The sequence below is a fragment of the Symphodus melops genome, assembly GCF_947650265.1.
Source record: "Symphodus melops genome assembly, chromosome: 12".
Taxonomy (NCBI): domain Eukaryota; kingdom Metazoa; phylum Chordata; class Actinopteri; order Labriformes; family Labridae; genus Symphodus; species Symphodus melops.
In genome coordinates this window covers 6,184,733-6,212,529 of record NC_136702.1, presented here as the reverse complement: position 1 = coordinate 6,212,529, position 27,797 = coordinate 6,184,733, and the positions used below count along the sequence as shown (strand labels likewise).

The following is a 27,797-nucleotide window of genomic DNA, read 5'->3' as shown; positions in this document are numbered from 1 at the left end:
GGTTGTGATGAAGCACTTTCTTTTAAAAACTCTTTATTTCTCTATTTACAATCAGTGAGAGCCACATCAACACAATCCCTCTGTGACCAGGGAGCACCACAACTGGACACAGAAGGCCTTGTTATTGATCCTAATCAAAGCATGATTGGTGGCACAGCTGTGTGAAGAACACCTTCCCTACAGGTGAGGTTTGCTATGCTGTTGTATTAGAAATCGGCTCATTCCGTTTTGTTTTTGTCTCCATCTGCACTCCTGCCAGAGTGTTTGGTCACATTAAGTACCACAGGAGAGGAATGCAGTCTACTGGTGCTACAGACGAGGACGACGACTCAATACATCCGACCACAACTAGACGCCGTATTAAAAACGAGTTCACACAAAAACACACAAACACACAGGACTGGGAAAAAAAATCAAAACAACTCACCACACGCATACATACAGATGTTGATGCACATAGATACAAGGAAGGAACACTCAAATGCTTTAGGACAGATCAAACACCCACACAATCACCACTATGCACAATTACGATGAAAATCTAAGTTCAGGACAAACGGGGAAAACTTTAAAATCACCTGTAACAGATTCACCTTTTTACCTCATGTCTCTGTACCATAAGGATAGGAACAAACGTTAAAAAAGAAAGTATTCTCCTAAATTAAGACTGCTGTCGTGTTGATTTGGCTAACCTTGCGCTGTTGGCACATTCGTTGACGTTGGCTCTGTAAATTGCATAACACGGGAAAACAAGGCAACATTTGGTCTTCGGCGTTACAAAAACTATTTTTTTCACCTAATCCTGTAAATAAGGTGTCGACAGCAGTGCAAAGCCAGTTATTTGAGCTGTAACCAGTGAGGTTAGTGGTGGGCTGTTTTTACTAAGAGTTTCTCCTCATCAGCAGGATGTGAATTCAAAATAAATATCAGTAAATCATCTGAGCATTCTAACAAGTTGGCAAAAATGGAATTGCTAGAACTATACAAATTTCAAGTCATGCTTTTATAAAAAAAAAAAAAAAAAAAAAAACGTACCATGGAAAGCTAGTTTGTCTAGAAGGGAGGGATTTTCGGCTTTGAGCTTTTTGGGTTCTTAATGCGACATGCAGTTAATTCAGTGAAGCAACACTTTGATTTATGAATCATCAGGCACATTTCAGCCAAACCTGGGTTCACCTTGTAACAGAATACAAATGAAATAATGGAAATCACAGTTTCATAGAATGCAAGAACTACTAAGAATCACAGGACAGCGACAAAGTATTTTCAAATAGTAGTCAGCGTTCTCCTTTTTTTTTATCCTCCCTCCGTTCATCCGCACTCCGCTCTGTCTCTCACTCCTGGCACATACACATTCATCGTTATGGGTTTCAGTGATAGGACTGTAATGGCACTACACAAGCAGATTGTGGCCATGCAGAAACATTTAGGCAATACAGACATCTCCAGATAGATCTCAAGCTAAGGTCATGTTCCTGACGCCATCTCTGGGGCTCACAGGTTCACCCCTCCTCCGTCTTCAACAACCCTCCATCTCTGTCCTTTGGGATTGGTTGAAGGGTGATGGGTGGATTAAGGCCATGTGCAACCAAGACTCTTCAACTCTGTCCTGTTGGTTTATTCTGAGGTACCTGATAGGTCTGATCCTCAGTGGGCGTGGCCTGTCCAGTGGCGTTCTTGGGCGTGTCGTAAGCCGACCTCCCTGAGTGGGCGCTGTCAGTCTGTGAGAGCAGAGAGGCCGCGCCGGCACCCATGAAACCACACACAGTGGAGCTCCCTGACGGGTGGCACCCCATATCCACCACGATGGGTGTAGCATATTCCGATCCTGAAGCGGGCAGGGGTTCAGCGTAGGCGTGGTACACGTCCGGAGAGATGGGGGCGTCGTAGAGGTCGGGGTCTGAGTACCCAGGGTCGGGCCCCTCGTCTGGTTTAAAGGTGGACCGGGCACCCAGAGTTGTTACACCACTGACCAGGGGCTGAGCGTACTCTGATGAGAGGGCACGTCATTGTGTTCATTAACAAACAGATCAGGAGAGACATCAACAATCAGCCTGTTGAAAAATGTGTCACAATGGACATATGGGTTCTGGAGAAGACGTCAAAATGAGTGATTCGACTTTTGACCACCAAATCTAATCAGCATATAATTGAGACAACTTCAAAACAGGATTCTTCCTCGGATGTTGCTCTTGCTGGCAAAGACTATAAAATGTGCGATCCATCAAAAAACACTGAAGCAAAAAAATACAGAATTGGATCATGACTTCTCGTTTTCAGGCAAAATTGCATCAAAAAGTCAGCATCGTTGTCCTTTTAAATTCAACCGCTTCAACAACAAAAGAGGAGACGACGAGCCGGTGAAAGCATCGTGCAATAGTCTAACGAGGTTAAAATCATCTCAACTGTTTTGTTCCTTCATTAGGACGCTTAAAGCAATCTGGTGAAACCAAAGCAGTCGCCTATCTTAGAATCTGCAGACTTTACATAAACATAATGGAATCGTCTTTTCAGAAACACAATCCGTCTGGTATAATAAACACACGCAGTAGCTAGCAGCTAAACAAAGTTCACCGTGTTGAGTATTATTTACCTGCAGGTTCAGCGTGTAGCCTTGGTACAGCTCCTCTCCCTGTGAGCCGGCCCACCTCACTGCTGCTGTATCGAACTGAATCCTCGGCCTCGACCATCTTCGAGGGCAACAGCTGCTTCATGCTTTTCCACCAGTCTGCAGCAGAATCACAGGGATTGCCAGAAAACTCGTCAAAAACAAAAAAAAACAGGAGAGGCCAGACGAGAATGTGCTGCAGACGGAGTTCCTACCTGTGCGATCCCAGTGAGGGAGATCATACGTCCCTTCAGAGCTCTTTTTCCTGCAAAGAGTGAAAAATTAAACAGGGCAACAAGGGCGGGGGGAGATGACTTTTCTACCTCAGATTAAAAAAAGGATACACACCTGTTCCTACAGTGCAGAGCACACACAACAATCACAATGAGAGCGGTCAAAGCCATGACCAACACGGGAACCAGTACTGCTGCCAGCGCCACATCTAACAGAGACAAAAAAACACTGCCTTTAACACCAGATAGAAAACATTTCTAGCAGATCAAAGGGGATTTTATTTTATTTTATTTTTTTTATTTAAACTCACCTTTGCCGGTGTGAGGAGGCATAGTGGTGTTTCTGATGTCTGGGGTGTGTGTGGTTTGGCCAAGCTGGGTTGGATGTTTTGTTCCTGCAGAAGGTGGAGAAAGACGAGGAGGGGAGAAGATCCTGGGCAATGGCTCCGTCCTCGGAATCACTGTCCAAATAATTCCATTTAGAGAAGAAAAGGTTGGATGTAGTTTGAAATTATTATTTTTTATTTTTTTTTATGTTCAAGTTAACTACCTTCTCCTACCTGCAGGAATTTGGCATCCGAGCAGCTCCAACTTGAGCGCGATCCTCTGGTGCCACGTGGTTGGACATATCCTCACGAAGCGGGCTTTGATTGGAGGGATGAAGTTATTCCTCACCTCGTGCAGGTAGTTGATGTTGCCCTGGAAAATCTACCACGACATCAAAACAAACTCGATTATTTGTGCCGGAGATTTAAGTGTCGTAGTAGCTTAGAGGAAAGAAAGTGAGGCTCGCATATTCTTCTTTCAGACTGTGAACGGATGCACTTTAAGCCGTAACCTGATTTATTTTTTTTTCAAACCTGGCGAGCTAATAACTTCTCTCCTCCACACAATCGGCGGTTGAGAGGATCCCAGCAGAGAGCAGCTCGTAGACAGCCACTCAATCCATATCCATTCATTATTAATACCCCCGTGTCCTGACTCGTCTAACACAGCACTTAACTCAGACCACTGACTTCCCTCATTTCCTGCCATAAACATCTTTTAGTCAATACCAGTTGCTATGGAAACAGTCCCAAGTATGTGTCTCTGTAGCCTTCTTAAGTGACATTTTTGCCCATCTGCTGCTAATCGAAGGGAAAGAAAACATAAAAGCCAATGATGCAACTGTCGGGTGAGCAGCTTGTATTGATTTGGTGCTTGTGTTACCTTGTCTTGTGTAGAATTAGCTTCTCTGTAGTAGTGCCACTGCTGGCCGTCGCTTCTGTGCTGGACCCGGTATGCTGAAACATAGTACTGGTATTCTCTCAGAGTAGAGCCCGTGGTGATGATGCCTGTATGAACAGAAAGGCCAGTGACAGATAGAGAATTAAAAAAAACATCACATCGTCTACAGCCGCGATAGAAAACTCAGTTATGCTATCCCTGGCGACTGTGCTAAATGCTAATGTCAGCATGCTTACAAACGCTGCTGATGCAGGAGGATTGTGTGTTCGCAGGCTAATGTTTCAACACTTGTCCTTGTAGTGCATTCACACGTCTCTCTGGCGGTCCCATTCCCCAAATCCGGGGACACAGAGGAGGCACCCCTAGCAGCTGGGGTTATGGTGCGATGCTTTAGGGCACCTCAGCAGTACTCAGGAAGTGTCCTGGCAGTGAGTGTTCCTTACTTTGCTTCAATGCCAAGACTTGAACTAGTGACCCTCCGGTTCCCAACACACGTCCCTACGGACTGAGCTTCTGCCGCCTCTAAGACGTGATAAAGCTGGACTTTCCTCTCCTTCCCACACTGAGCTCGTGTCGTGGATCTCTGCGGCTGTGTACCTGTGATCCTCTTCTCCTTCTTGAGATCCACCTGCAGCCACTGCTGTCGGTCATTGTGAGAAGATGCCCAAGGCAGCCCGTCCCTCTTAAGACGAGCACCCGAAGACGCCCACTCGCTGTGCTGACCGACCATGTTGTTCCACTCCCACACAGAGGAGGCGGACAGCTGAATGTCCGCAACGCCACCGGACTCCAAACCCAGAGTCCCGTAGCAGCCTGCAAAAAACCCACGAGACGCCATCACCACCAAAAAGCGACAACACAAAGGTTTAGGGGGTCCTGAGACGCATTCTTTCACGCAGAATATGTGGCTCGAAAGGTTTAAAGGTCCCATATTCTGCCGACCAATCAGATCAGACTAGGCCTAGGGACACTGATCGTTGGGGGATTCAGCAGTCATGAAAACAAACACATTTTTCGAACATTAGCGATTGTGAACGTACTTCAGTAGACACGTAAAATAGATATATGAACCCTAAAAGGGGCAAAATATGGGAACTTTAACTACAATTTATTGTTTTTAACAGATTGCAGTAGTCAAAACAAAAACTGAGTGCATCACATGGGCAAGTGTAAAAACAAATTAGTTCGTGCACCCCGGATAGTGTGCCATGGACAGCAACAATTAATTCACTCTAATAAAAACGCTGATGGTACATTCACAACATTCGTCCACAGTATTACAACGAAGATGAAAAAAAGAAAGTACCGTTGGTCTTGAAAGTGAAGAGGCTGTTTGACAAAGTTCCTCTGTGGATAAAAAACATTGAAGACATGGATGAGAACATGGATCTAAGACATGCTACAGTTTTCACCATGTAAAGCGGTATAATATCTATGAACACCGCAAGCAGTCTTTGTGTTCTTTTTGATTTGTTACTTTGACGCGTCATAACTCGAGCGGAGTGAGAAAAACACAAAGTTAGAAGGAGGGAGGTTTGGCGACGCGCTGCAGCTCTCACCCAGTGGACGTGACGTTGTTTGCCAGTGTGGCCTCGTAGTGAGGGATGCCTTTGCTGCTGACCACGCTGATCCTGCCTCCCACGGCGTTGGACACCACGCCTGCGTGGACAGCGGCCACGCACAGAGGAGAGGACTGCAGAGGAGGACAGGACAGATGGGACGAGAGGAAGGAGGGATACTAGTTACAAAAGTGCCAGTAACCAAAAAAATATTAATTAAAAAAATGTTTTTTGGCATGTTTGATGAACTTTGCAGACCAGGCCGACGATGATTCATCTTCAACAATATTTCAATAACAAGTCCTGACATCAATGCAGATCCTTTTAAAGGGGAAAATGTGAACATGTGATGATGCACAGTGAGTCATTGGTTGCATTGTTGCACAGATATTCGTCCAGTTTACATAACTAACACACGGTTGAAATCAATGATAAATACGAGGAGTCGATACAATTGCAGAGCAGACGAGTTTGAAGGTAGGCGAGCGGGAACAGAAGGATTTATGTTACACAGACACCAAAGCTCTTAACCTTCAGACTGTGGCAGATAAAGGCTGATGAGTCAGCATCGTGTCACTTCACTGCAGAGAGGATACCGAGGGGCACTGACAGCCGTGATTCACTGCGGGCAGCATTCCTGTCCGAACCTGCTGCCACATCACTGACGAACAGACAAAACAGGATCGACTCTGTGCTCTCAGGCTCCTTCAGTGAACAGCTGGTCGAGTGAGGAGGAATTTTATTACTGGAAAAGACCCACACTGGAATTCACAGCTGAAGAGATTGTGGGGAAAAGCTCTGTGGAGACCCACAGAGTGACAAGCACACGTATTCACACACACACACGCACACGCACACACACACGTAGAGCGTTCAAATCCTGCCACAAGTCATCAACACTTTGCCTTGTGACTCTTAAATTTCCCAAAAAACACCAATCACCACTTCCTTAAGGAGCGCTATACCAAACCACGAGCACAAAAACAGAGAGCTGGCCCAAACCACTGCAGCCAGCCTCCAACAGAGGAAACCACACTAACACACACTAACATATTATAGGTGGGATATAAACGTTTATTTAAAAAATGGACGAAAGAAAGAAAAAGGATTGTGGAGTCGAGTCAGAAATGTCTGAAACACATTTTTGGTTTGGCTCGGTGTGGGTGTGGCAGCTGATCCCCGAAAGATACAGGCTGAAATATGTCTCCAAAACTGTCATGATGTTGCAACCAAACACGCACACGCCTAGAAAGCTCTATAGCCTCTGTAAATGTGAAAAAAGTAAAATTGCATATTTCAGTTGATAGTTGAATTCATCAAAAAAAGTGAAAATAAACGTCATGTGTTTTAAGTTCTTGTTTCAAAAATACCAAGTTTCGCTGTTTGTTTGTTTTTTTTTAAACCATGTGAATTGGTCGATCAGATTTGACCGACGCCTCCCTGGCTCTGATCGTGATGGTGGATTTAATAATAAATGTTGCGCAGCTTTAAACGGTCTGTTTGTGTCAGTGTGAATCAGAGGAGCCCTGAAGCTTTCCACACTCTTCTGGAGGAATCTTTGTCATAAATGCACCGCACTGGAGCTTTAAAACACAAGCTGTACTCCATGAACACGAGACCCTGGATTACCTGGTTAGAAGACAGTTGGCTGAGAACACATCCATGGATGAGTTTGTTGCACATACATACACATACATGTGTTTCTCCGTCTTCTAAATCACGCTGCCTCCCTCTCCAGCTCCGTGTCTCTGCAGAACACACAGCTCAGCACCGTCCTGCAGCTGGACTGGATTAGAGGCTTATTATTTTCAGCCAAACTATTATCTCACCTCCCTTTCACCCGCTGACCCTGCCCCTCCTCTGTTCCTGTGGGGCACCTCGCTCCCCGAAGCACACCCCGATGCTCCTCCCTGTCCTCGCCTTCAGCCAGCTACATCTCTCTCTCTCTCTCTCCCCCTCCCTCCCTCTCCCCTAACAGACCCAGAGCTCTGCTGAGCATGAGGTCATCAGCCAGAGACTCGGCACCTATGACGTCATGCACTGCGGGGGCGCTGTGAGGTCATCAGGGCAGGACTCGCATAACAAGGAGGGAAGAGAAGAAAAAAAAAAAAGAAAAAAAAAAAAAAAGGGAACAGAAAGAATGAAATGAAAAAATGTGCAGACTTTATGAGTGGGAGGAAATATTTTGTATTGCCAATTCGCTTGAATGCTTTTGTTGCAAACACAATATGTCTGTTGCCAATATGATGCAAAACTGTTGTTGTATGTAAGAACCTGAACACACTGCTGTTACTAAAGTCAGTGAACTAATGAGGCAGAAAGATGAAGATTTACCTGTTCCATACTAACAGACTGGGACATTTAAATACCTATAGCGCTTTCACACTTGCAGAAAACTCTAGAAAAACTCCCAAAATGTCCAGGAGGAGCTGCATGTGTGAACACAAACAAACAGCTGAATTATTCATGTGTTGATGCTTTGGAGGGAGCCAGTTAAAGAATGACTCAGCATTGGATACCATGATTCTGCTGAAAATGCCATGCCTTCAACTACCACCAATATGGCTGCCAAACTGCACAACACTTCTTCAAACCTTCCTGTTTGCGTTTTTCCTTCGTGCATTTTTAACTAATGTGACGCTGCACACATACACATGCACACTGCATGGATACCCACCTCTCTGTAACCATTAGGCATAGTTCCAGAAATCTCCTCTGTAGACGTCAAACAGCCGGCTGGACAGTATTTACTGCAGAAAAAAAAAAAGAAAAAAAAAAAAGAGAGACAACACAATGAGCATGAGACAGCCTGATCACAGCACAATTATCCACACAATGCAAACACTGTTTACCTGAACTCTGCCTCAGGGAAATCAGTTCCTTTGTCCAAGCAGGTGATTAGATCTGCAGAGGGGGAACAAACAGAGTCAGAACTGGTTCTCTAGCCATCTCATGCAAATCTGTCGCCCTCTTTTCCGACGAACTGCTCCCGTTTCTCTCCGAGGAAGGAGAGACGACGAACTCCGACCTTTCCCCGGTAAAACACACGTCTTATTCTCCGCTCATTGATCAGAACTGTCCTCGAGCTGAAACAAACGAGGAACTTCCACAAGAGTTACAGAGGAAGTCTGACGAATACGGTTCATGATGACATCAATGGGATGGTGTTTTTGGAGCAGTGGTGCATTTCAATGAAAGCTTTTACTGCTGTCCACAGAGATGTCTACCCGATCGGCAAAGAGTCAATAAATAAATAATTGAACATGTTTTTGTTGTTGTTGTTGTAGCAGCATAATTCCCAGTATGAATGAACATCCTTCCGTTTGCTGAAAACAAGCCCAAGCTGAGGTCGAAGTAAAGAAACACAAATGATTTCAGGAGTGTTGCGATGATTAGCGACAGCAAACATTTCCGTCTGGATGATGCGGGCTGCTGGGAATTGGACGTAAACCCTGCAGCAGCGGCGGCGGTCAGTCCAGCTGAGTCTTGACCACATTATCAAAAATCCCATTTATCTGGTAAGGCAGCCAGTGAGTCAAACTGACAAATACCCCCAGCCACCACAAGTCACCATGGTGACTGATTTACATAGCTGTTCAAACTGTCCTCCCACGCTCATCTGCACCGTCGGTTACAAGAAAAACACACATCAGTGCCTTTGGGTGGAGGGGTGTGTGTGTGTGTGTGGGGGGGGGGATTAGTTAGGTCCACTGACGCCGGCCATGTTTGTCCTCCCCGGTGATTCAGCTGTCCTGATAGTAACACTGACAGACGGAGTAAAATCTCTCCTTCACACAGACTTCACTGCATTCATCATCTTGTTTGGCTTTATCGATCCGTTTATCTCACAGTATTTCACATGCACACAGGAAGCCCTCGCCCACTACAATAAACTATTTCCAGACAGAGCTGCAGCATCCAGAGTGGGATGGACGCCTGCTCCAGCTAACAGACCAGGTTTTCCCCAGAAATGCTCCCGGTTATCGATGAGGTCCACATCGTTTGCTGGACAGCACCTCAACAGTCGGGTCCGATTAGGGATTGATCCAGACGAACGCTACAGAGTCCGACTTCTCTAACGTCGCGTTTCTGACGACGCCGTCTCCAATTATCGGGTGTGTGTCACTGAGTGGGGAGAATGTATTTGAAACGAGACGTGGTCTGTGGGGGGGGAACCGTGTGCTTTGACTCAAGGCTATGCTTCCCTCAGACAGCAACTGCTGCTCCAGAGCTACAGGGGGAGAAGCTAAGCTGCGTCGGCCCTCAATGACTACAGGTGGCTGGCGAATATACTGTGTCCTGGGTATTTTATTCTTATTAAAAAAAAATATGAACTGTATTTCATGTTCCAGTATTTTAATGAATCTCCTCAACCTGAAGCAGCTAACACACTGATGGATGAGCCAAGTGATGGAGTGTGTGAATAAAATACTTCTTCTTCATGTGTTGTCATATGAGCCTGGTCTGCCTCATTCGAGATCGCCAGTCAGGTTTTTTTTTTTGTTAACAATAAAAAAAAGCATTGATTCACAAACACGGCTAAGTGTCACAGTGCTGACTGAGAAGCTCCTGACCTACAGCATGCATGTGAACATGTAACAAACAGATCAAATCTCCTTATTCTCATGAGGAAGAATCTTCAGGTCAAAGATCTGGAATTATGAATGAAGAGCCACATCCCTCTTTCATGTTATAAATCAGCCGTGTGTATAAGTCGAACCCAGGAAGTGGCCTTTAAAATGTCATTAGTAAAAAGACAGGAAAGCTTCATACTGATTTTAACAGCTGATGTTGCTACGAGCTGAATTGTGAATAAAGAAGGCGACAAGCTTTACACTTTCTCAGCATCGGTCCATCGGTCTCTTGTTTTTAAAATTGCGTTTTGGGCAATGTGTGTAAAACCCAGAGGGACTTGAAAGAGAAAGGTCAGACACTTCTGACTGACAGGAAGTCTGAGAATAAAACCACGAAATGGGATTCTTTTTCACTTCTGTCAGTGACTAAACACATCCTCCCGTCTCTCGGATTCTGTCCTGCTGAAATAAATACGGACACTTCAGAAAAGCTCAATCCTTATTCCCCGCTCATTTTTCAACAGCCTCTTCTTATTGTAATAAAGTCATTGACTCTTAGGCGTTGAGTGGGGGATGGAGGAAGAGAAATCTCTTAATAAAGCCATAAACCTCCGCCGTATTCAGCGCTGTCTGATAAGATGACCAATGTCCACCCACATGATGATCCTGCACACAGCAGCGGGAATTTGAGATATGTGACGGATCAGAATCTGGCATTCACAGCCGAGCAGCTCTTTATCTCTTCTGTGTGTTTAAGTACAACCGGCTACAGCGAGCAAACATCACATTGTAAATTAGTAAGTAAGAAGTAAATTAAAGTAAATTAGTAAAGTAACTGCAAAACTGTCCACACACTTCTCTCTCTAAAAAAGAATCATCCGTGCAAGAGTTACTGTTTTTTCTATCAATGAACTGAGGACTGAATGTATACGTTATTTCATTCAATGGGAATGGACAGGTGCTGACAAAAGCTAACACCATGCAACAGTTAAACGACTTTCAGAAGGAGGACAGGTTTGCCAATATGGAAACAAAGCAAAATGCAAACAAAAGTTAATTTTTTTTTTTTTTTTTTTTTTTAAATCGACAACTCAAACGTGCATGGCGTCCTCAAGCTGAAACGGTTACATCGAAAGGAAAAGGCGATCCAGAATCAAACGCTAATTCAGTAACGACGAGAAAATGCTCCTGGCCTGTAGGGGGCACTGATGACAAATAGGTTACATTTAAGTTTGTTTTGACTGAATATGCAGCGTTTTTCGACAGAATTTCAGACTTTAAACCATCCATGTTTCCACAGTTTGAAGTCTGCGTTGCGTGCAACATGTCTCAGCTCGTTGCTGAAGGGATTCTTTGATTTCACAGCATGTTTCAGTTGTTGTCTTTGTCAAGGACTTGTGTTTGTGCATTAACAGGTAATCAGGCGAGCGATAAAGTTACCTGCGTGCTCCGTGGTGGAGTAGGACAGGTAGAATCCACGTCCAGTGTGGTGGGTCCCGCTCATGAACTGAACAGTGACCTGGTTGCTGGTGGATTCAATCAGCTCTTTGACCTTCAGACCCAAACCGCAGTACTTCACTGTGAGACAGCAGTACAAGCAGACAGAGACGTTCTGGTTAGCTCTAAATATATAATACACATGCAACCAGCTGCATTTCATATTTATGCACACACAAAAAAAGCTTCCTTAGTGGTTGGTGAAACCAGCTTGGCTATATAGAGGACACAGGATAAGCCTTAAACCCGGCTTTAACCTCCTAAAAAGACAATGTTGGTATCAAATATTCCATTAGTCAGCATGCACAAAGGAAATCGCTAACAAGGAAGAGGCAATTTGGCAGCCATATTGGTGGTAGTTAACTCAAAGAGAAGCATGTTTTATTGGCTGTGATTCGTTTTCCTTCAATCAGGTTGGAGGTGAAATCTGTCCAGAAGGGGACAAGAGGCATCAGCACGAACAAATCAAATGTAAGCTTGTAGATTTGTCCAGTTTCTGGGCAAGTGAGAGAGAGCCACCCAAAAACACTTTCCCATGCCAGAAAGGAAAGTGAGGAAACGCACGTCTAACGCAGAGCACTTCTATCTTCACACAGACCACAAGATCTCCTTTACCACGCCTGATTTCATTTGAGACAAACATTGGGTTTTTCCACCACCCCCAGTCAGTCCAAGTCAATCCTAATATTGTGTGTTGTCCCCCTCACCAATCTCACTCCTCTCAGGTCCGATGCCGTTGTAGAGGCGGAGGTAGTTGACCTGGCAGTCGTTGTCTTCTATGTCCAGCTCGGCAAAGCGAAAGTGGATCCTGCTGCCGCGGGGCACGCTGATCTCCCACTCACACACTGTGTTGTTGGGGTACGTCCCCGGGTAACCCAGAGAGGACAGAGTACCACTGCTGGGGCCGAGCACACTGGGACCACAGCCATCACCTGGAGGACAACACAAACACACAGTTACAGGAAAAGAAAGAGGATGCCAGTAATAAAGCACAGATGAGGTGGAAGCAGGAAAGGAAAACACAAAGATTTTCGAGACAAAAGTCCCTCAAACAATCGAGAAACACACTTTCCATTAGCCTTTCATTGAAGTACTAGCATTAAGCCCCACTGTTACACTGGGAGTGTTTCTTTCTTTACAAGGAGGATGAACACTGCAGTGGATTCTTGCATCAGCCCCACAGTGCATCACATTTTTTAATCCGCGGGTAAAAATAGTCCCAGAACCAGACTAACATAACTTTCTCCTGTCTCAATAATAATAAAACAAAAAACTCACATACAATGTCTGCCCTGCTGTCAGAAACATATATTAGAAGACTATGGTGTATTAATGCACAGCTGGGAATAGACCCATACAAATGTACTCACCTTCTAGTTTTTTACTTTATCAAAAAAAATTCATTTTAAAAACTACAGTAATGTTTTGAGTATTTACTTTGTTGCCTGAAAACTACTTTTTTGTTTTTTGTAACATAGTTTATTCGATGCAGGCTTAGTAAGACAGGAAATTTTAATGAGGACTAATCCAATGATTCTTTGTTTTTATACTTTTAAACACATACATGTGTTTTTCACAATTTGATTTGTTGTCCTGCTCAAGAGTGAAGTGGTTGGCTATCAGATTTAAGAGCTTCTCATCTGTTGCATCATATCACAATGAGAAAACATGAAGCAACTGCAAAAGAATCCTAAACCCTAATCACCTCGGACTGCAATGTCATTTAAAAATATTTATGTCCCTGTTGAGTTTCGCCTTTAATATGATTGCCGTGGAGGTGGGATAGGGGGACAATGTGAGAGTGATGCTAAAGGATCAGCTAAGCCAGTCGAGGAGCACAGTGCCGAGTCTGTGCGTGGAGCTCTCTGGCTCTTCTGCAACACTGTGAGGATATTTAAATTCACAGATTGGGACACCAATATTACACTGTTTCAGGACCAATGTCTTAAGGCCTAATGAAGGCAGGGGCGATTGCTGCTTTAACCCGAGTCAGTATTAGGCTTTAGCTTCAATAAAACACCAAAATTAAAATTCATACTATTCGATTACTAGAATACTAGACTACTGACTTTAAGGTCCCATATAGAAGAAAGTACAAAAGAATTCATTTTGAAAAGTCATTTATCATTTAAATGATATACTTAACTCCTATGACTACACACCTCTGGTTCAAGCTTCTCAAATGGGAGCTTGTCTTTGCTTGTCAAATGAAGAAAGGCTGGCTTTTGGTCCTTTAGCTAAACAGGTTTTGGTTCCGAGTGTGCGAAAAACATTTTCAAAAACCTAAAGTTTAAAAGTTCAGTATCACATGTAGAAATTAAGACGACTGAAGCAATCTTGAAGTAAATTTTCCAGCTATGATCACCTGACCCACAAAGTCGAGGTTTGTTTTTGTGTCCTGCGAGCTGTCAGAAAGGAACTAGACGTTGTATGGAGTTGATGCTGTGTGTGTGCAATGTCTCTGAGATAACACTAAACAGTCACGCTTCATGGTGTTAAGTAGATGTTCTGGGGTTACGTAAGAGCCTCTCAGTGGACACTATCCAGATGAATAGGACAAAAACAAAAAAGCTGCTCGCCTAACTCTGACTCACAAATACTGAACAACTGCAAAAGTTCAGATTACCTTTATTATGACCCCTCATGCTCCCAAACTAAACGGAACCCTTCTCATGTTCAGACCAAATGAAAAGCTGGAAAATATCAAACGGATGATCTTGAGGCTATTTCATCTATACTTTCCATTTATGACAAACTGTGTCCACGTGTTTACAGTCATACCCCCACTGCTACCCCACCCCCAACACCCTGACTACCTGAGGTGGGCTGTGGACTTGTTTTTTTCTATTTAAAAGGTGTAAAGTGAAGCAACACTGACAAAAAAAAGGCGAGTGTTTTGTGGTTGAAGTAAAATTAGGTTGACGAAAATGTCGAAACTGGGGCTACCTGGGGCGAGGAGGAGCAAGGCCACTATGTACACTCTCCCGTACACAGCGAACCTAAAACCAGACCCCATTGACAAATCTGACAATTTTCATTTAACTTGCTTGCGTGAAGCGTAAATATGTGATAGACAGTTACTTTAAACTTCAGTGAAGTTAGTCAAGCACTCGTGTAAATTCGGCAATGAACACTGCTACCAAACAGCAGTTTATTCTTTATCAATCTCAGTTTTGGTAGAACCGGTTTGCCTGGTTTTTCTGCACCCAAAACACCATGACGCGCGGCGGAAAGAAAGCGGTGTAAACCGAGAGGAATTCCACGTACGCACGGCCATGTAAGGTAGGTAGGTAGTTTTTTTTTTTTTTTTTTTTACTTTTGGGGTTACAATAACATGTCTCACGCTTAATCTTACTTATAAACGTCAGTGTTCACACTTTACAGGCAGCATGTCGGAGCGGCTACACTCGGCTCCTCCAGTTGTCACCGCAGCTGTGCGGCACCACCAACCTTTCTGCGCTCCGCAGCCCTCCGCGGTGAGGATGATGAGAATCGACAGGACGAGAACCCCGGCCCCTGTCGGTCCCCTGCCCACCATTACCGCTCTGCCCATAGCAGCCTGCAGTCTGAATGCATAATGCTCTCCTCTGGATTCGGCTTCTACCTGTGTACCGCAAGAGAGTGAAATACAGAAGTCCTTAAAAGCGAGTCCGCTGCGGGCTTCCTGTTGTCTTTTTTTTTAACGTGAACAATCCAGTGGTTAGCGACACTCTCACTACGAAGGTAACTGCTCCAGTCCTCACACACACACATACACACATGCATCCAAGCTGTGGAGCTACTTCCTCCACTGAGGCTCCGCCTCCTGATCTGGGATCTGGGATACCCGAGTCCCCCAAGTGGTCTGAAGGATCCCCTCATGAAAAACTTTAGATCAAAACCTGTTGCCAACTTGTAGTGATGAAAACAAAAACTGTAAAAAACTATAGAAATGTATATTTTTTAAACAAAATAGGTTTATTTAGCCTACTGCAGAAAATGGTTGCTTTAAAAATTAAATTGGACTATTCATGTTGTTGTTTTCTTGGGTAGACTATTTCTACGTATTTATTGTTGGTGTTTTACTTTTAATCACAATAAATTAAATTGGGAAATAAGCTTTGTTTATAACTTTGGGCAATACTTTAATCAAATGAAGAAATAGCTATAATTTAGATATATTTTAATGTAGGGCCGTCACAATACCAGATTTTTAAACTTCTTAATGATTCAAGTATACAAAAATATCAATACCTGTTTTGATACTATGGCAACAAAAATACAAGTCCTTGGCTTTAAATAATTAAAAGATGCTGGCAAACTCCTGCACCCTGTTTTAATTGCACAAGTATGTTGGCAACAATTTTGTGCATTTTTGTCAGTACTCTCTCTTTCACTTTCTGCAACTTTTGGTTTAAGGCAAATTTGTCTTTTTATAACTTATAACTCTGACATCTAGTGTATAACATTGGTACTGCAGTCCACAATCAAAGCCATCTCCTCCTGTCCATGTTACTTACACGGAAGCTTCAGTGTTTAGCTAGCTCTGCATCTGTCTGAAAAATGCAGAGGCTTTTTAAGTTAAGTAGAATCGAAGAATCTGATACATATGAAACAGTTCGCTTGCCCACGTCCATTGATGCAACACCTGTTGGTTTGCTGTTGGCCTGGCAAACCGAGGGGTGCTTAAAACAGCATTTTAGGAGGAAGCCTTAAAACCGCCAACATGTAAAAATAAAAGCAAACCATTTAGGACTGGAATTGAAACTTAGGAGGAGTAGCATACAAACTGGCTGTTGCATTGTTGACAGAGAAGCCATGACTTCGGCATGTTTTCTTAATGTCTGATAACACATTTGATTCAGTAGATATCTTACATATTAAACTTTTCAATCACTTGGTATTATATCAACATTTTTGACAACCCTAATATAAAAGATATATAAGTTCATGTAAAGAATGAAGTCTAATAAAATATGAGTAACAGTGCTTTCCATCTGTAGTGAATCAACCCTACCATTGTGTGATACGTAACCCACTTATGTCATGACTATGTTTTCCAATAACTAGACTATCCCATAAATTATTCAGTGTGCTAAAAAAAATATGATGTCCACCTGTCATTATTTCATTTACATGTGTTCCCTTTAGCCTGCACCAAAACTCCAGCATCTTAAGTCTATTGGATTGTGGAATTTTTTTTAAGTGAAATTGTACAGAAAGACATTGAATGATTAAAGACTGTGTGACACATATCATACGCCCGGGCTTTAGCCAGTCATTTAAGAATAGTCCAGCAGTACATCACAGAAAGGAACATTCAGATATTATTGTTCTATATTACACCTCCTCACAGTAAATAGTTTGAATGTGATGCAACGTTCAGAGTAACCAATAGTAACATGTAGCAACAAACACTTTTTAGCCTGCAGCCAGTGACTAATTTGTCCAATGATTCAGATTTTTTTTAAATTCTGGATGGATGAGTTGGTGTGTGTGTGTGTGTGTGTGTGTGTGTGTGTGTGTGTGTGTGTGTGTGTGTATATCGCAAGTTCCATCAGGGTGGAGAGTGTAATGTTCAGAGACGCAGCCAGATAGTCACTCATGCTGAAATTGTCCATTTCTCCCTTCTCTCCCACACTTCCCTTCAGTGTTTCTGCCTTCATTCCTATGTCTTTTTTTATACATTTGTTCAACTCGAACTAGAACACATGCACAGAGGCAGGTGTATTGAGGTTCTCATCTGAGGGACATTCTCAGAAATTGTTCTAAAAATCCAGCATGGATAACATACATGTACAGTGTTGTATTAGATTAAACAAAAGAAAAGAAATGCCGTTTGATAATGCCTGCTCCAAAAGGTTCATTCATAAAGACAGTTAGGTGCCATAATGTGTATTTTTACTTGTGTTGATTATTTGTTATTTTGCTGCCGATATGGGTTTGACATAATTTCCGTTTATTTGCAGTGGGTGTGGTTTAACCCTGTTCAGATGTGTGGCGGGAGGCTAGACAAAGAGGGTGAGTGCATTTGCATATTTCTGTTGAGTGTCATTGTTTTCGCCATTGTCATCAATTACCATCATGTTTAAGGCTTTTGTTCAGAATGTTCTACTCTTTTGTTAAAGGGGCCATATTGAGAAAAATCCGCGTTTACATTGTTTTTTAACATATGTTTGGGTAACATCTACCAACCCACAAAATGTAAAAAAACAAAACCCATTAGTTCTTGTGTTAAAACACAGAGAAAAATGCTCTGTTTCAAATTTGCTGTCCTTCTGACATCACAAATGGTATTCTGGTGAAAAAAACAACAAAAACAGGTCATTGTTGTATGTCAGAGTATCCTAGTGTTGGTTGTTCTCTAGTGGTCTTGCCGATGTTTTTTGTGCCTTTTTACCGTTAAAATAAATAGTTTCATAGTTTCTGCACTTTGTGACACACAGGTTCTCTTCACTGAGCTGTATTTAATCTAATTGTGGATTTAATTATGAATGACTCAATTAATGCAACTTGTTAAAACAGATATGATCAGAGCTCATCTTTTCTTCAGACATGATTCATCTTCTTTACTCGTGAGTCACTAGTACAGGTCACATCTACTCTATTTTTAGATAATATTAATTTATAGTATTGTCTTGTGAGAACTCTATAAGAGATTGGATTATTCTTACTAAAAAGTGATGTTAACCCCTTTTCTTTATGAATAATGTGAGAATCTGTCACAGCGAGGACCTCTGCTGGAAAGCTGTGTATTTTCTAAGAAAGGTCCAGTCCACTTCTATGCATCTGCCAAAACTAGACTGTGCCACTCAGTGGTCAGAAAGTATTATTGCAAGTTGACTATAACTGGTCAATATATTTTAACATTTCAGAAGAACATTAGCCTTTACAACAAGAGTTGAAACTCCCTCATGACCTCACATTTATTTTTTTATGCGCCTTCTCTTTTATATCTTAAATCTGTATACAGTCCATTTTGCACCTCTACTAAGGGCAACTCTTTTTTTTGTTTCATACAAGCCTTGACTTTGTCCATGATTAAACAGTTAATTGAGTATCAATAAATCTTTTCTTTCATGTCCCATGTTGGAGAATTTGACACGGTCTTTGCAAAGCCCTTAAGGGGGAAACAGGCAGTTAGTAAGTGTTAGTCATTGCATGCCTGGATCGTGTTTGTACCTGCTGAACCAGGTCTACACAACATTTGGCTTAGGAACCAACACAGGAACAGTACTCCAAACCAAGCTTTTAGTGCAAGACAACACAAAACTTTACAAGTGATGAGGTTTCCCTAATGTGTTGGGGAGATTCTTTATTAATGCCTAAGGGGAAACTGATTCTGAGGGCCCATTACTGACAAGGGCCCTAAAAAATATTAGAACAATAATGATTTTTATTAAATTTTTGTCTGAAAGGTGAATATATTGCTAAGTTTAAATTATTTTTAAACTGTGACGCAATGTTACACTGATTATTTATCTCCCATTTTTACGGTGTAAAACAAAGCAAGTTTGAACGGGTCATTTGTGTGATGGAGGTGTGATTACAGAAATTCTCCAGGGTTAGTTTGGACTGTGATAGTTGGGGCCCAATGTGATACCTTTTTAAGGGGGACCCCTGCAAGTACCCAAAATATGAAACAAACACACCTGTGTTTTTTGAACTGCCCTTCTGCTAACTACAGAGTCTCTTTCCTTCCTCCCTCCTGTCCTCTTTTAGAGCCTGCGTGTGAACTTCTCCATGACATTTCTGTGGAAGCACATTTGCTTACAGACGATTAACCAGATCGTGCCTTAAAACAAGCACTATGTATATTAGAAAGACTCTGCATCAAATAGAGACAGTGTCATGTTAGGGCTTAAGGTGCCTCATGAGCATTTACATGGACATATCATGACAGCCTTTGAAAGGCATACAGCTAAGACCAAAGGTCTCAAGGTAATGGAAGATATCGATCTGTTGTTGAAGAAAAGTAATGGAATTTCCTTCAAACGTTTGAAGTCTGAGCACGTAACTGTTCTTGACCGATGAGCTTGAGAAGGTCAACAGATGCGGGGGAAACTTGATTGGTATTCTAACACACTCAGTTGTAAAACGAGGAATGGATTTTAAAGAATTCAACCAAGGTGCTGACGGTGGACACAGGGTCAGGAGTTTCCATGGCGACACAAACCTGAGTGTCTGTGAACACATGGTTTACACCAGACCTTCATGAGGAGTCAATAAGAACAAACTTAAAGATCTGGACTTACAGTTCTTAACAAAATCAGTGACAAGGAAAACATGCTATTAATATAGTTTTTAAAGGTCACCTATTTTGAAACTGGTAAATTATGCACTATTCATTATCTCCACTAGGGGTCTGTAAAGAGAGCAGATAAGTCACTGGGTGTCCTTTTTTTCTGTGTGACACAGAGTCAGTGTACTTTTTTATTTCTTATTTCTGAAAAATAAGAAACCTTTATTCACTTTCATCAAAGTACAGGGTTAACTTCTAACTCAAACTTTTCACAAACTAAACATATAAAATTTTTTACTTCCAGCTTAAACATGTTCTGAGTACAACAAATAAATCCATTCCATTAAAATGTTTGTACAATAAAGCATCCATAGCTTTAACTGTAAAGACAAAACACAGTCTCATACATTCTGCTGTGTTAAGTGTCCATCAGTATTAATAAATATAAGTCATGCACAGCACACTGTGAGCAATGTGGGGTTCAGCGTCTTTCCAAGGAAACTTCGACATATGACTAAAGTTGGGGATCAAGAGAAACCATGGATTCTACCATGGTGCCCCAGATGCCCCAGTCGATTCGAAGTCCCAGCAGTTTTTAAGTCCCAATGTTTTTTTTTTGTTGAGTTAAAATTTTAAATGATCGAAATAAAGTTGATTCTCAAAACTATTTCTTGACATTAATGTTCAACACAATCAATGCTGCCATGGTTTCTACAGACACAAGAAGCTGTGTGTTACTCATTCTGCAAGTGTTCTTCATACATGTGTCTTTTGTTTGTGTGCATTAGTCTGAGTGTATAAATGAGCACATAGGAGAGATGTGTCATCCTCCATCTATCATCACTACAGTTAGGCAGAGAAATGGTTCCGTTTAGGTATCTAAGAGTCTGCGGTTGTCCGTGGTTTTAAAAATGAGGAAGGAGATGTTGGTTTTCTAGCGCCCGGTTTGTTTCATATTTTTTGTTCATTTAAATAAACAAGTCTGATGTGATGAGTCAGTCTCGGTCTGTATCCTTGTGGGAGATCGTGGCTGGTGGTCCAATGTTGTATTAAGCACAGTGTGTGCTCACACCACAGCATCCTCCAATGGGACAGTCTACATATGTACATACATCACACACTCCCCTTCCTATAGAGCTTCCTCACAAATAGACACTTTATGGAAGACATACCGTCAGCAGTAATCAGACACTGTGCACAGATGGCTTGTCTTTAGTTTTCCTTCGGAACTTTGGGGAGAAACGCTTTTTATAAGAAGACTAAATCAGCAGCAGCAGACCCTGACTGTAAATGATGGGTGTCAATTTGCGTCACAGGGAATATACACCAATAAACTACTGCACAAGGAGTTCATTCAACATTATGTGAATGCACAAACACCTACAAAAAATCAAGGAATGCTTTATTGCATATGCTTTAATGCACATTTGATGGTTCTGTGAATGTGGATTTTGATTTTGAAATAATTGATTATTTTTTTTTGTAAAGAGTACCCGGAGAGATAGAGAGAAAGTTTTAAAAACATTTAATTCCTTAATTTTGCGCCCACAAAAAAGAGCAGTCAATCACATAACTTTGAGGTTCGAGATTTTGTTGTTGTTATAATGGATTACATTACCCTGTAAGCAATTGCTGTTAATTTACGGCCAATTTTTTAACACTAAAATACAATTAAGAACTGTAGCTTGGAATTCACTTTGATGCTTACCTTGAAGCAGAAGGACAAAGGGAGTTAGTTGCCCTTTCATTTATTCACCAGATCAAATAAGAAATTAAAACTACAAGACAAGAGAAAATGCACAGATTACTGTCACACCAAAGGTTTATATAAAGAAATACAAATAAAATTAAATCAAATGATGACTGCTTTTGTACTGCAATATATAAAGAAGAATAGTTGTTGCGCTATGCTAATGCTATGCTACATGCTAGTACTATGCTACATGCTATGCTATGCTACCATAGATGTATTACATAAAACATAACAAGGATAATGCTAAAGCTAAGCAACATGCTATGCTACATCACAAGCTCAAAGGAAATTCATGACACATAACACCAAGGCTAATGCTAATGCTAACTCAGTCTAACTGCAGACTCCAGTAGTCATCTTCAAAGAGTTACGTCTAAATTTACATCACATTTGCATGTTCTACAGATCTGCCACTGCAACCGATGTTGAGAGGTTATATTTTTTAAGTTGTGAAATATCTCGTCTTGGTTCAATTCCCAGAGCTGCTGAGATACTTAGACCTGCATGGCTGGCTCATTCAGATTGCCCAGGATCCACTCTTGGTTTTCTGGACACATTCCTTGTCCAGATGCTGTGTATTTTCTTTTTCATTCTGCATGAGCACATATGTAAACTTTTCCAAGCTGAGGTTATTCATTATTCAAACATGCAATACAAGGTTTCATCTCCCTGGCACCCAGCCTAAGACTTTGTTCATTTAAGATATTCTGGTCTAGCCTTTAATGCTGTACATTTTGCTAGGTTCAGCAGGAGTGTGGAATACATTGGTCAAGGGAAACTGGTTATGTTATTAGTTCTGGTACCAGATTTTAATAGGTCAGAAGATCTTTTTATGGGCGTTTCATCATCCAAGACAGAGAAAATAAACTGCTATATCTTCTGTTTTCTGAGGATCGAAGGTCAATGTGTCGGAAGTCTGTCTGGGTAGCATTTTCATATTTTTTTAGTGTGTGTGGTCTAATGTTTGCATCTGTGTTGCTCCACAAAAGTTCTACAACACTATGTTGTGTGAAGTTGGCATGTAAGGCTATACATGGAAGTGCATCCTTATGTGCATCCCTATATATCCGGTCTGAGACTGGAGAAAGTAATTGCAAATCCATGTTGTCAATCTATGATCTTTTTCGGTGGTGAAAACAGTAGGCTAGAACGTTTCTGTGACTTTGCCATAATGTGGTCCACCTCTGTATGAATATTGTGGGTTTTCGGTTTGTGCTTCTTTATAAGAGGCCAAGTCAGGCTGTACATTATGTTTGGTTTTGGTGGTGAATTTGCACTTAAAGTAAGCAAAGAAATCTAAAAACAGTTTACAGATGATCAAATCTAGAAAGAACAAGTTTTGGCTTCAACATTGGTACAGTCAGGCTGGGTTTGTTTATCTCTTCTGTCTAATGTGTCGGGTTTTTTTAATACCCAAGATTCATTGCTATAGGGAGTATGGATGCTACCTATATTATATCTATCTTTCTGATTTCCATGCAATGCTAACAAAGCTAGCATTACAAGCTAGCTTTGATTTCTAATACAACATTCCCCCCAAGTGTTGGGGTAACTGTAACTGAATATTGACCACTTACTTCACAAGTTGCTTAAACTACATGCAGATAAGTCGAACAAACTGACGAAATGACTGAATACCAATGACTCATTCATTATTCATTGCTTGGCATTAGTGTTTTTGTGGACCACAAAGATAAGATATGGGGCGGCTGTGGCTCAGTTGGTAGAGTCGTCATCCTTCAATCGGAAGGTTGAGGGTTCGATCCCCAGCTCCTGTGAGCAACAGTCCTATGTGTCCTTGGGCAAGACACTTAACCCCAAATTGCCCCCCCCCCCCCTGCTGCGTCAGTATGAATGTGCGCGAATGGAACTAGTTACTGGATGGGCCACATAACCAGCCATCAGTGTGACTGGGTAGGTGTGATCTACGGTGTAAAAGCATAGAGTAGTCAGAAGACTAGAAAAGCGCTATACAAGCTCAAGTCCATTTACCATAAGTGATACATTGTATTGGGATGTTCAGAGCTTTACTTTGTCAATTTGAAACATATGTGACATCATTGCCTTCAGTTTTTTAGGAACTCTGATGTAATTTCACTGTGTCACAAAATGAATACGTTTGTGTGTGTGTGTGTGTGTGTGTGTGTGTGTGTGTAAGATATAAGCAAACAAATTAGTGAACACACACTGTGACTGTTCCTTGTCACAGTGTTGGGTATACATTTTGGAGCTGCGTTTGTGTCAGGCATATTACACCTGGCACGCTCGCCTGCCATGTCAGAGCCCTCAGTTTGACATTTAACCACAGCAACAGTGCATGTATGGTGGAATAACAGAGTAGTGTGCCTTAATATATGGGCCATTTGGGACTATAAGTGCTCTGCCCTGCTACCAAGAGTGCCAACATTTATAACCATTATATTGATTATTTCAATGTGTTTTCAGTCACAAGGCAAACATTAAATAGTGCACTTGTGTAAGGGCACTATTTAATGTTTGGGCAAACCATGATTGGCAGTTGGTTTTTGGAAGACTGTAAATTGTTTCTTGTTTGTTCTTTTCGAGTGCAATTTGGTCGTAGCATCAGCATATGTCGGAATGTGGCGCTCTAGCTTCTGGCTGTGTAGATAAGATGAGTAAGTCAATAAAGGCATAATTCTTGTTTTTGGGGAAATGGTATAACTTTCATTTATCTGGATCTATCATTTAGATTTTTTGCTGTTTTCAATCGTGTGTCAATTTAAGGACTGATTCACACTAAGTTTATTTTGATACAGTGCATATATTTATTAGTTTCAATGAATTTGCCATTGTCAGAGTTTCTCTTCATAGTGTTACAAGTGACAAAAGTGAATTATTACTCGCTTTACTTTGTCACTGAGTACCACATGGCACTCTTAAAAAGGCTAGGGCTGTCCTGTCCCCATACGCTGTATCCCAGCATGCTATCTGTTTGTTCCAGGTCAACACTGAGTCCTATGAGCATTCCATACATACTAACACCTCACTGCAGAATACCCTACCCACAATTCCTTTCAGCGGACACCTGTGTTTATGGTCCAATACATTACACTCTTTCACCCAACGGGGGCTGTAGCATTATTTTATTTTTTTTATAGAAAAATAACATTAAAATAAAAGCTTATATCCTGGGATGAAACTGATACCATTATGCCTACAATTAAGATCACACAACAGTGCAACAGTGGCCTTTTGCCTTTATTGGATAGGACAGCTGAAGGAAGACAGGATATGTTGGGAGGAGAGAGTGGGGGTGACCCCAGTGGGAGATTTATGTGGACGTTTGATAAATTTGCAAAAATCTTTTCGTAGCTGACTTTAACTTTGTTAAACACAATGCACTGCTTTAGATTTGTAGGTGTAATATATGTGCATTATCATACACTTTGAAATGCCTTCAGACTTTATACTAAGCAATGCTTAAACCTTTCAACTCTAATTCCAAACCTCTGCCTTCATTCCTTTCATTTCAGTTGTATTGTCATTAACAGTGTTTGCTCTATTTACACCAGATTTATCCAATTTAACTAACATGATTATTGTTATTTCCAGCTAATTAGATGCAGGTTAAACCTGTAAATTTTTGTTACAATTATCAACACATTTATCTGCCTCAGTTGACATTTTACAAGAAAAACACAAATGTTTTTGTTTCCCCTATATAAGAAAAAAATGTACACATTTGCATTTCCAAACGTTGAACCTTTGCTTTAGTAACATCCAGCTATTTTTAACTCCTATACATGTTATCAGACACTGTGACCGTTATAACCTATACATGTTACTTTTTTTTTTCGAAGGCAGTTTTTATGGGAATGTAGAGTTACACCTGCAGGATAATCCAAAACACCCGAGTCACACGTACATTATGTACTGAGCCCCCCATACTCCCCCATCACACTGTGGTACTACTGCCTGTTCCTATACATCTACAAGTTGGCAAACGGACAGAATCGTAGAAGTAATATACTGTCAGACATGTCTGAGGCAGACAGACAGTCTGTAGATTCCTGTCATCTCTGAAGTACTGCTCAGCTTATTGGGGCGTGGGAGAACAAGTGATGGATATATTTATAGCTGTAGAGCAATGAAGTAATTGGTTTCTGATGATTCGGTTTTTTCTCTTAACTTTTATTCAGTTTTTTTCCAATCTACAGTGCTTCTCTTTTGCAGCATTTGATTGTAATTGACCAATCATCTCTCTGATTATTGTCCAGCTCTGTCAAATAGAATCAATTCACTGTTTTGCTTGTTTTTTTAAAATCTGCGAAATGAAAACACTGGAAATTAAAATGGTATCAGTGATGTTCAGCGCTCTCAAAAACTCTGTAATATTACACATTATGATTTCATGGCAAAGATGCAATGAGGCATGAGCACAAACATACACAAATGGACAGTCCAGTTTTCCATGTTGGACTCAGCGACATTAATAGTTTTAAAGCTTTGTGTGAAATCTTGCACACTGTTGATCAATGATTTTAGCTGTTGCTGTACATAAAACAAATGTCTCTACCATTGCCCAAGGAGAAGTTAGAGACTAATGTCATCTCAATGTGTTTAAAATAACAAAAGAATCAGTTAAAAAAAACTGTTTTAGCTTTTCTTGTTTTTACGACAGTGGATTCAGCAGCAAACTATTCTAATAACACAACACTCTTCATCTCCTTCCTTTAAATATGTAATTTGGAAAAACTCTTGGTTTTGTATGAGCCCTTTGCAGGGTCTTAGGAAAGGGTCTTGATTCTTCAAGCCACCTCATACCTTGTAAACGGTATGTGCCCCGTCTTTCTTGGTGGAGTGATGTCATTGCTGGACAGCCCCGGGTGAGAAACTGGAATGTTACTGCCTGTTGATTAAGGCAAAGGATTGTGGGCCAGCTACAGTGTATGTGTGTTTTATTTAACATGTGGCGTGAGGAGACTATGGAAAAGATACACTGCACATGTTTTTGCATGTGTACATCTTTGTGCATGTATGTGAGCTTTGCTGAAACACTCCTGTGTGAAGACTTGACTCAGTGCAAGGCCAGCTGTGAGCGGGGGAGTGTGTGGACCGCATGTATGTTCACAGCAAACTCACAAAGCTACATACTCTGTTAGAGGCCCAGATACCTGTACAGTGGGATGAATAAATGATTGTAGCAAGTGTTTTGTCTTTACCATTAGTTAAATTCCCTCGGTAGACTGAATGGAGACTTTAGCATTAGAGGTTAAAGTATCTATTATTGCAGATGGGCCTCAGCTATTGGAACCTCTGGTTGGGGATACTTTTAACTCGGCTTTGGGAAAGAATTAGCCAAAATATGTGATCAAATATTCTTTGTAGTCATTAACTCAAATTCTACAGTTGATTTAAGCACTACACATGTGACAGATAGCTGATTCCTTTTAGATAAAGTAAAGGTTATGGGATTTTGAACTCATTGGAATGCCTCACTACTCAAACCCCACAGAGTGCATTTTGTTTCATGGGGTGGAGGTCTGTGGGAGAGGGAGGGGGGGTGGTAGTACAAGTCCTGGGAGCCCCACTGTGCTAGAAACGAGGTTGTTTTCTTAAAAAACTGAATAACAAACCTCTGGCTCTTGCTGGTGTTGAGGGGCATTTTTGAAGTGACACAGGGGACTCTTAAAGCTGGTGATTTATTGCCAGACCCAAGCAAGGGGGCAAGAAATGAAAAGTACCCACCCTGAGCGTAGCAGGTGTGGGTTGAAGGCTGAGGCAAGATGATGATGATGTAGCGAGCTGAACTACTTTTAAAGAACGGGGGACCTTAAGTCAATTTTTAAGAAAGTCAGCTACGTACAATAATGTATTTTACTGTCTAAATGCTCAGGGGTGTTTTTTTTTTTTTCTTTTTTTTTTTAATATTTATTAATAAGAAATTTCAACTTGTAACGTGAAAACAACATTATTTAGGAAATTAAATTGCCAATATAATAATAATTTGATGCCAGCAATTCTTCAACCTTCCCTGCAAAAGATGTGCATGGTTACCCATACCATATGTAGTAATGCACTGCCATACCATCACAGCTGGCGTCTTTACTAAGCACTGATAATAAGCCAGATGGTTCCTGTTCCTGTCCTCTGCAGCTCAGAAA

At 41.5% G+C, this 27,797-nt stretch overlaps 2 protein-coding genes across 2 annotated transcripts in view; one reads left to right on the top strand and one right to left on the bottom strand.

Annotated features, from left to right (window-relative positions):
• Positions 1 to 2: 2 nt before the first annotated feature.
• dcbld2 (discoidin, CUB and LCCL domain containing 2) lies at positions 3 to 15,566 on the bottom strand. The gene is made up of 15 exons (XM_079357681.1): positions 15,149 to 15,566; positions 12,406 to 12,630; positions 11,642 to 11,779; positions 8,480 to 8,531; positions 8,305 to 8,377; positions 5,628 to 5,761; positions 5,375 to 5,415; positions 4,666 to 4,881; positions 4,051 to 4,175; positions 3,402 to 3,549; positions 3,153 to 3,302; positions 2,957 to 3,050; positions 2,824 to 2,873; positions 2,594 to 2,728; positions 3 to 1,990 (listed from the first exon to the last, which is right to left on the bottom strand). The coding sequence occupies exons 1-15, from the start codon at positions 15,249 to 15,251 to the stop codon at positions 1,599 to 1,601; spliced, it is 2,076 nt and encodes a 691-aa protein (XP_079213807.1). The 5' UTR covers positions 15,252 to 15,566; the 3' UTR covers positions 3 to 1,598.
• The window catches only part of jagn1a (jagunal homolog 1a), a 37,235-nt gene continuing 20,474 nt past the window's right edge, over positions 11,037 to 27,797 (top strand). The window contains exon 1 of the mRNA XM_079357685.1: positions 11,037 to 11,046. The gene's annotated coding sequence lies outside the window, so the exon portion shown is untranslated. The remainder of the gene's footprint in view (positions 11,047 to 27,797) is intronic.

Coding starts and splice junctions, on each gene's coding strand:
- dcbld2 (XM_079357681.1), bottom strand. CDS start 15,251: ATGGGCAGAGCGGTAATGGTGGGCAGGGGACCGACAGGGGCCGGGGTT. Junction 4,176..4,665: donor GAAGGAGAAGAGGATCACAG/GTACACAGCCGC, acceptor CTGTTCATACAG/GCATCATCACCACGGGCTCT. Junction 2,874..2,956: donor GCTCTGCACTGTAGGAACAG/GTGTGTATCCTT, acceptor CACTCTTTGCAG/GAAAAAGAGCTCTGAAGGGA.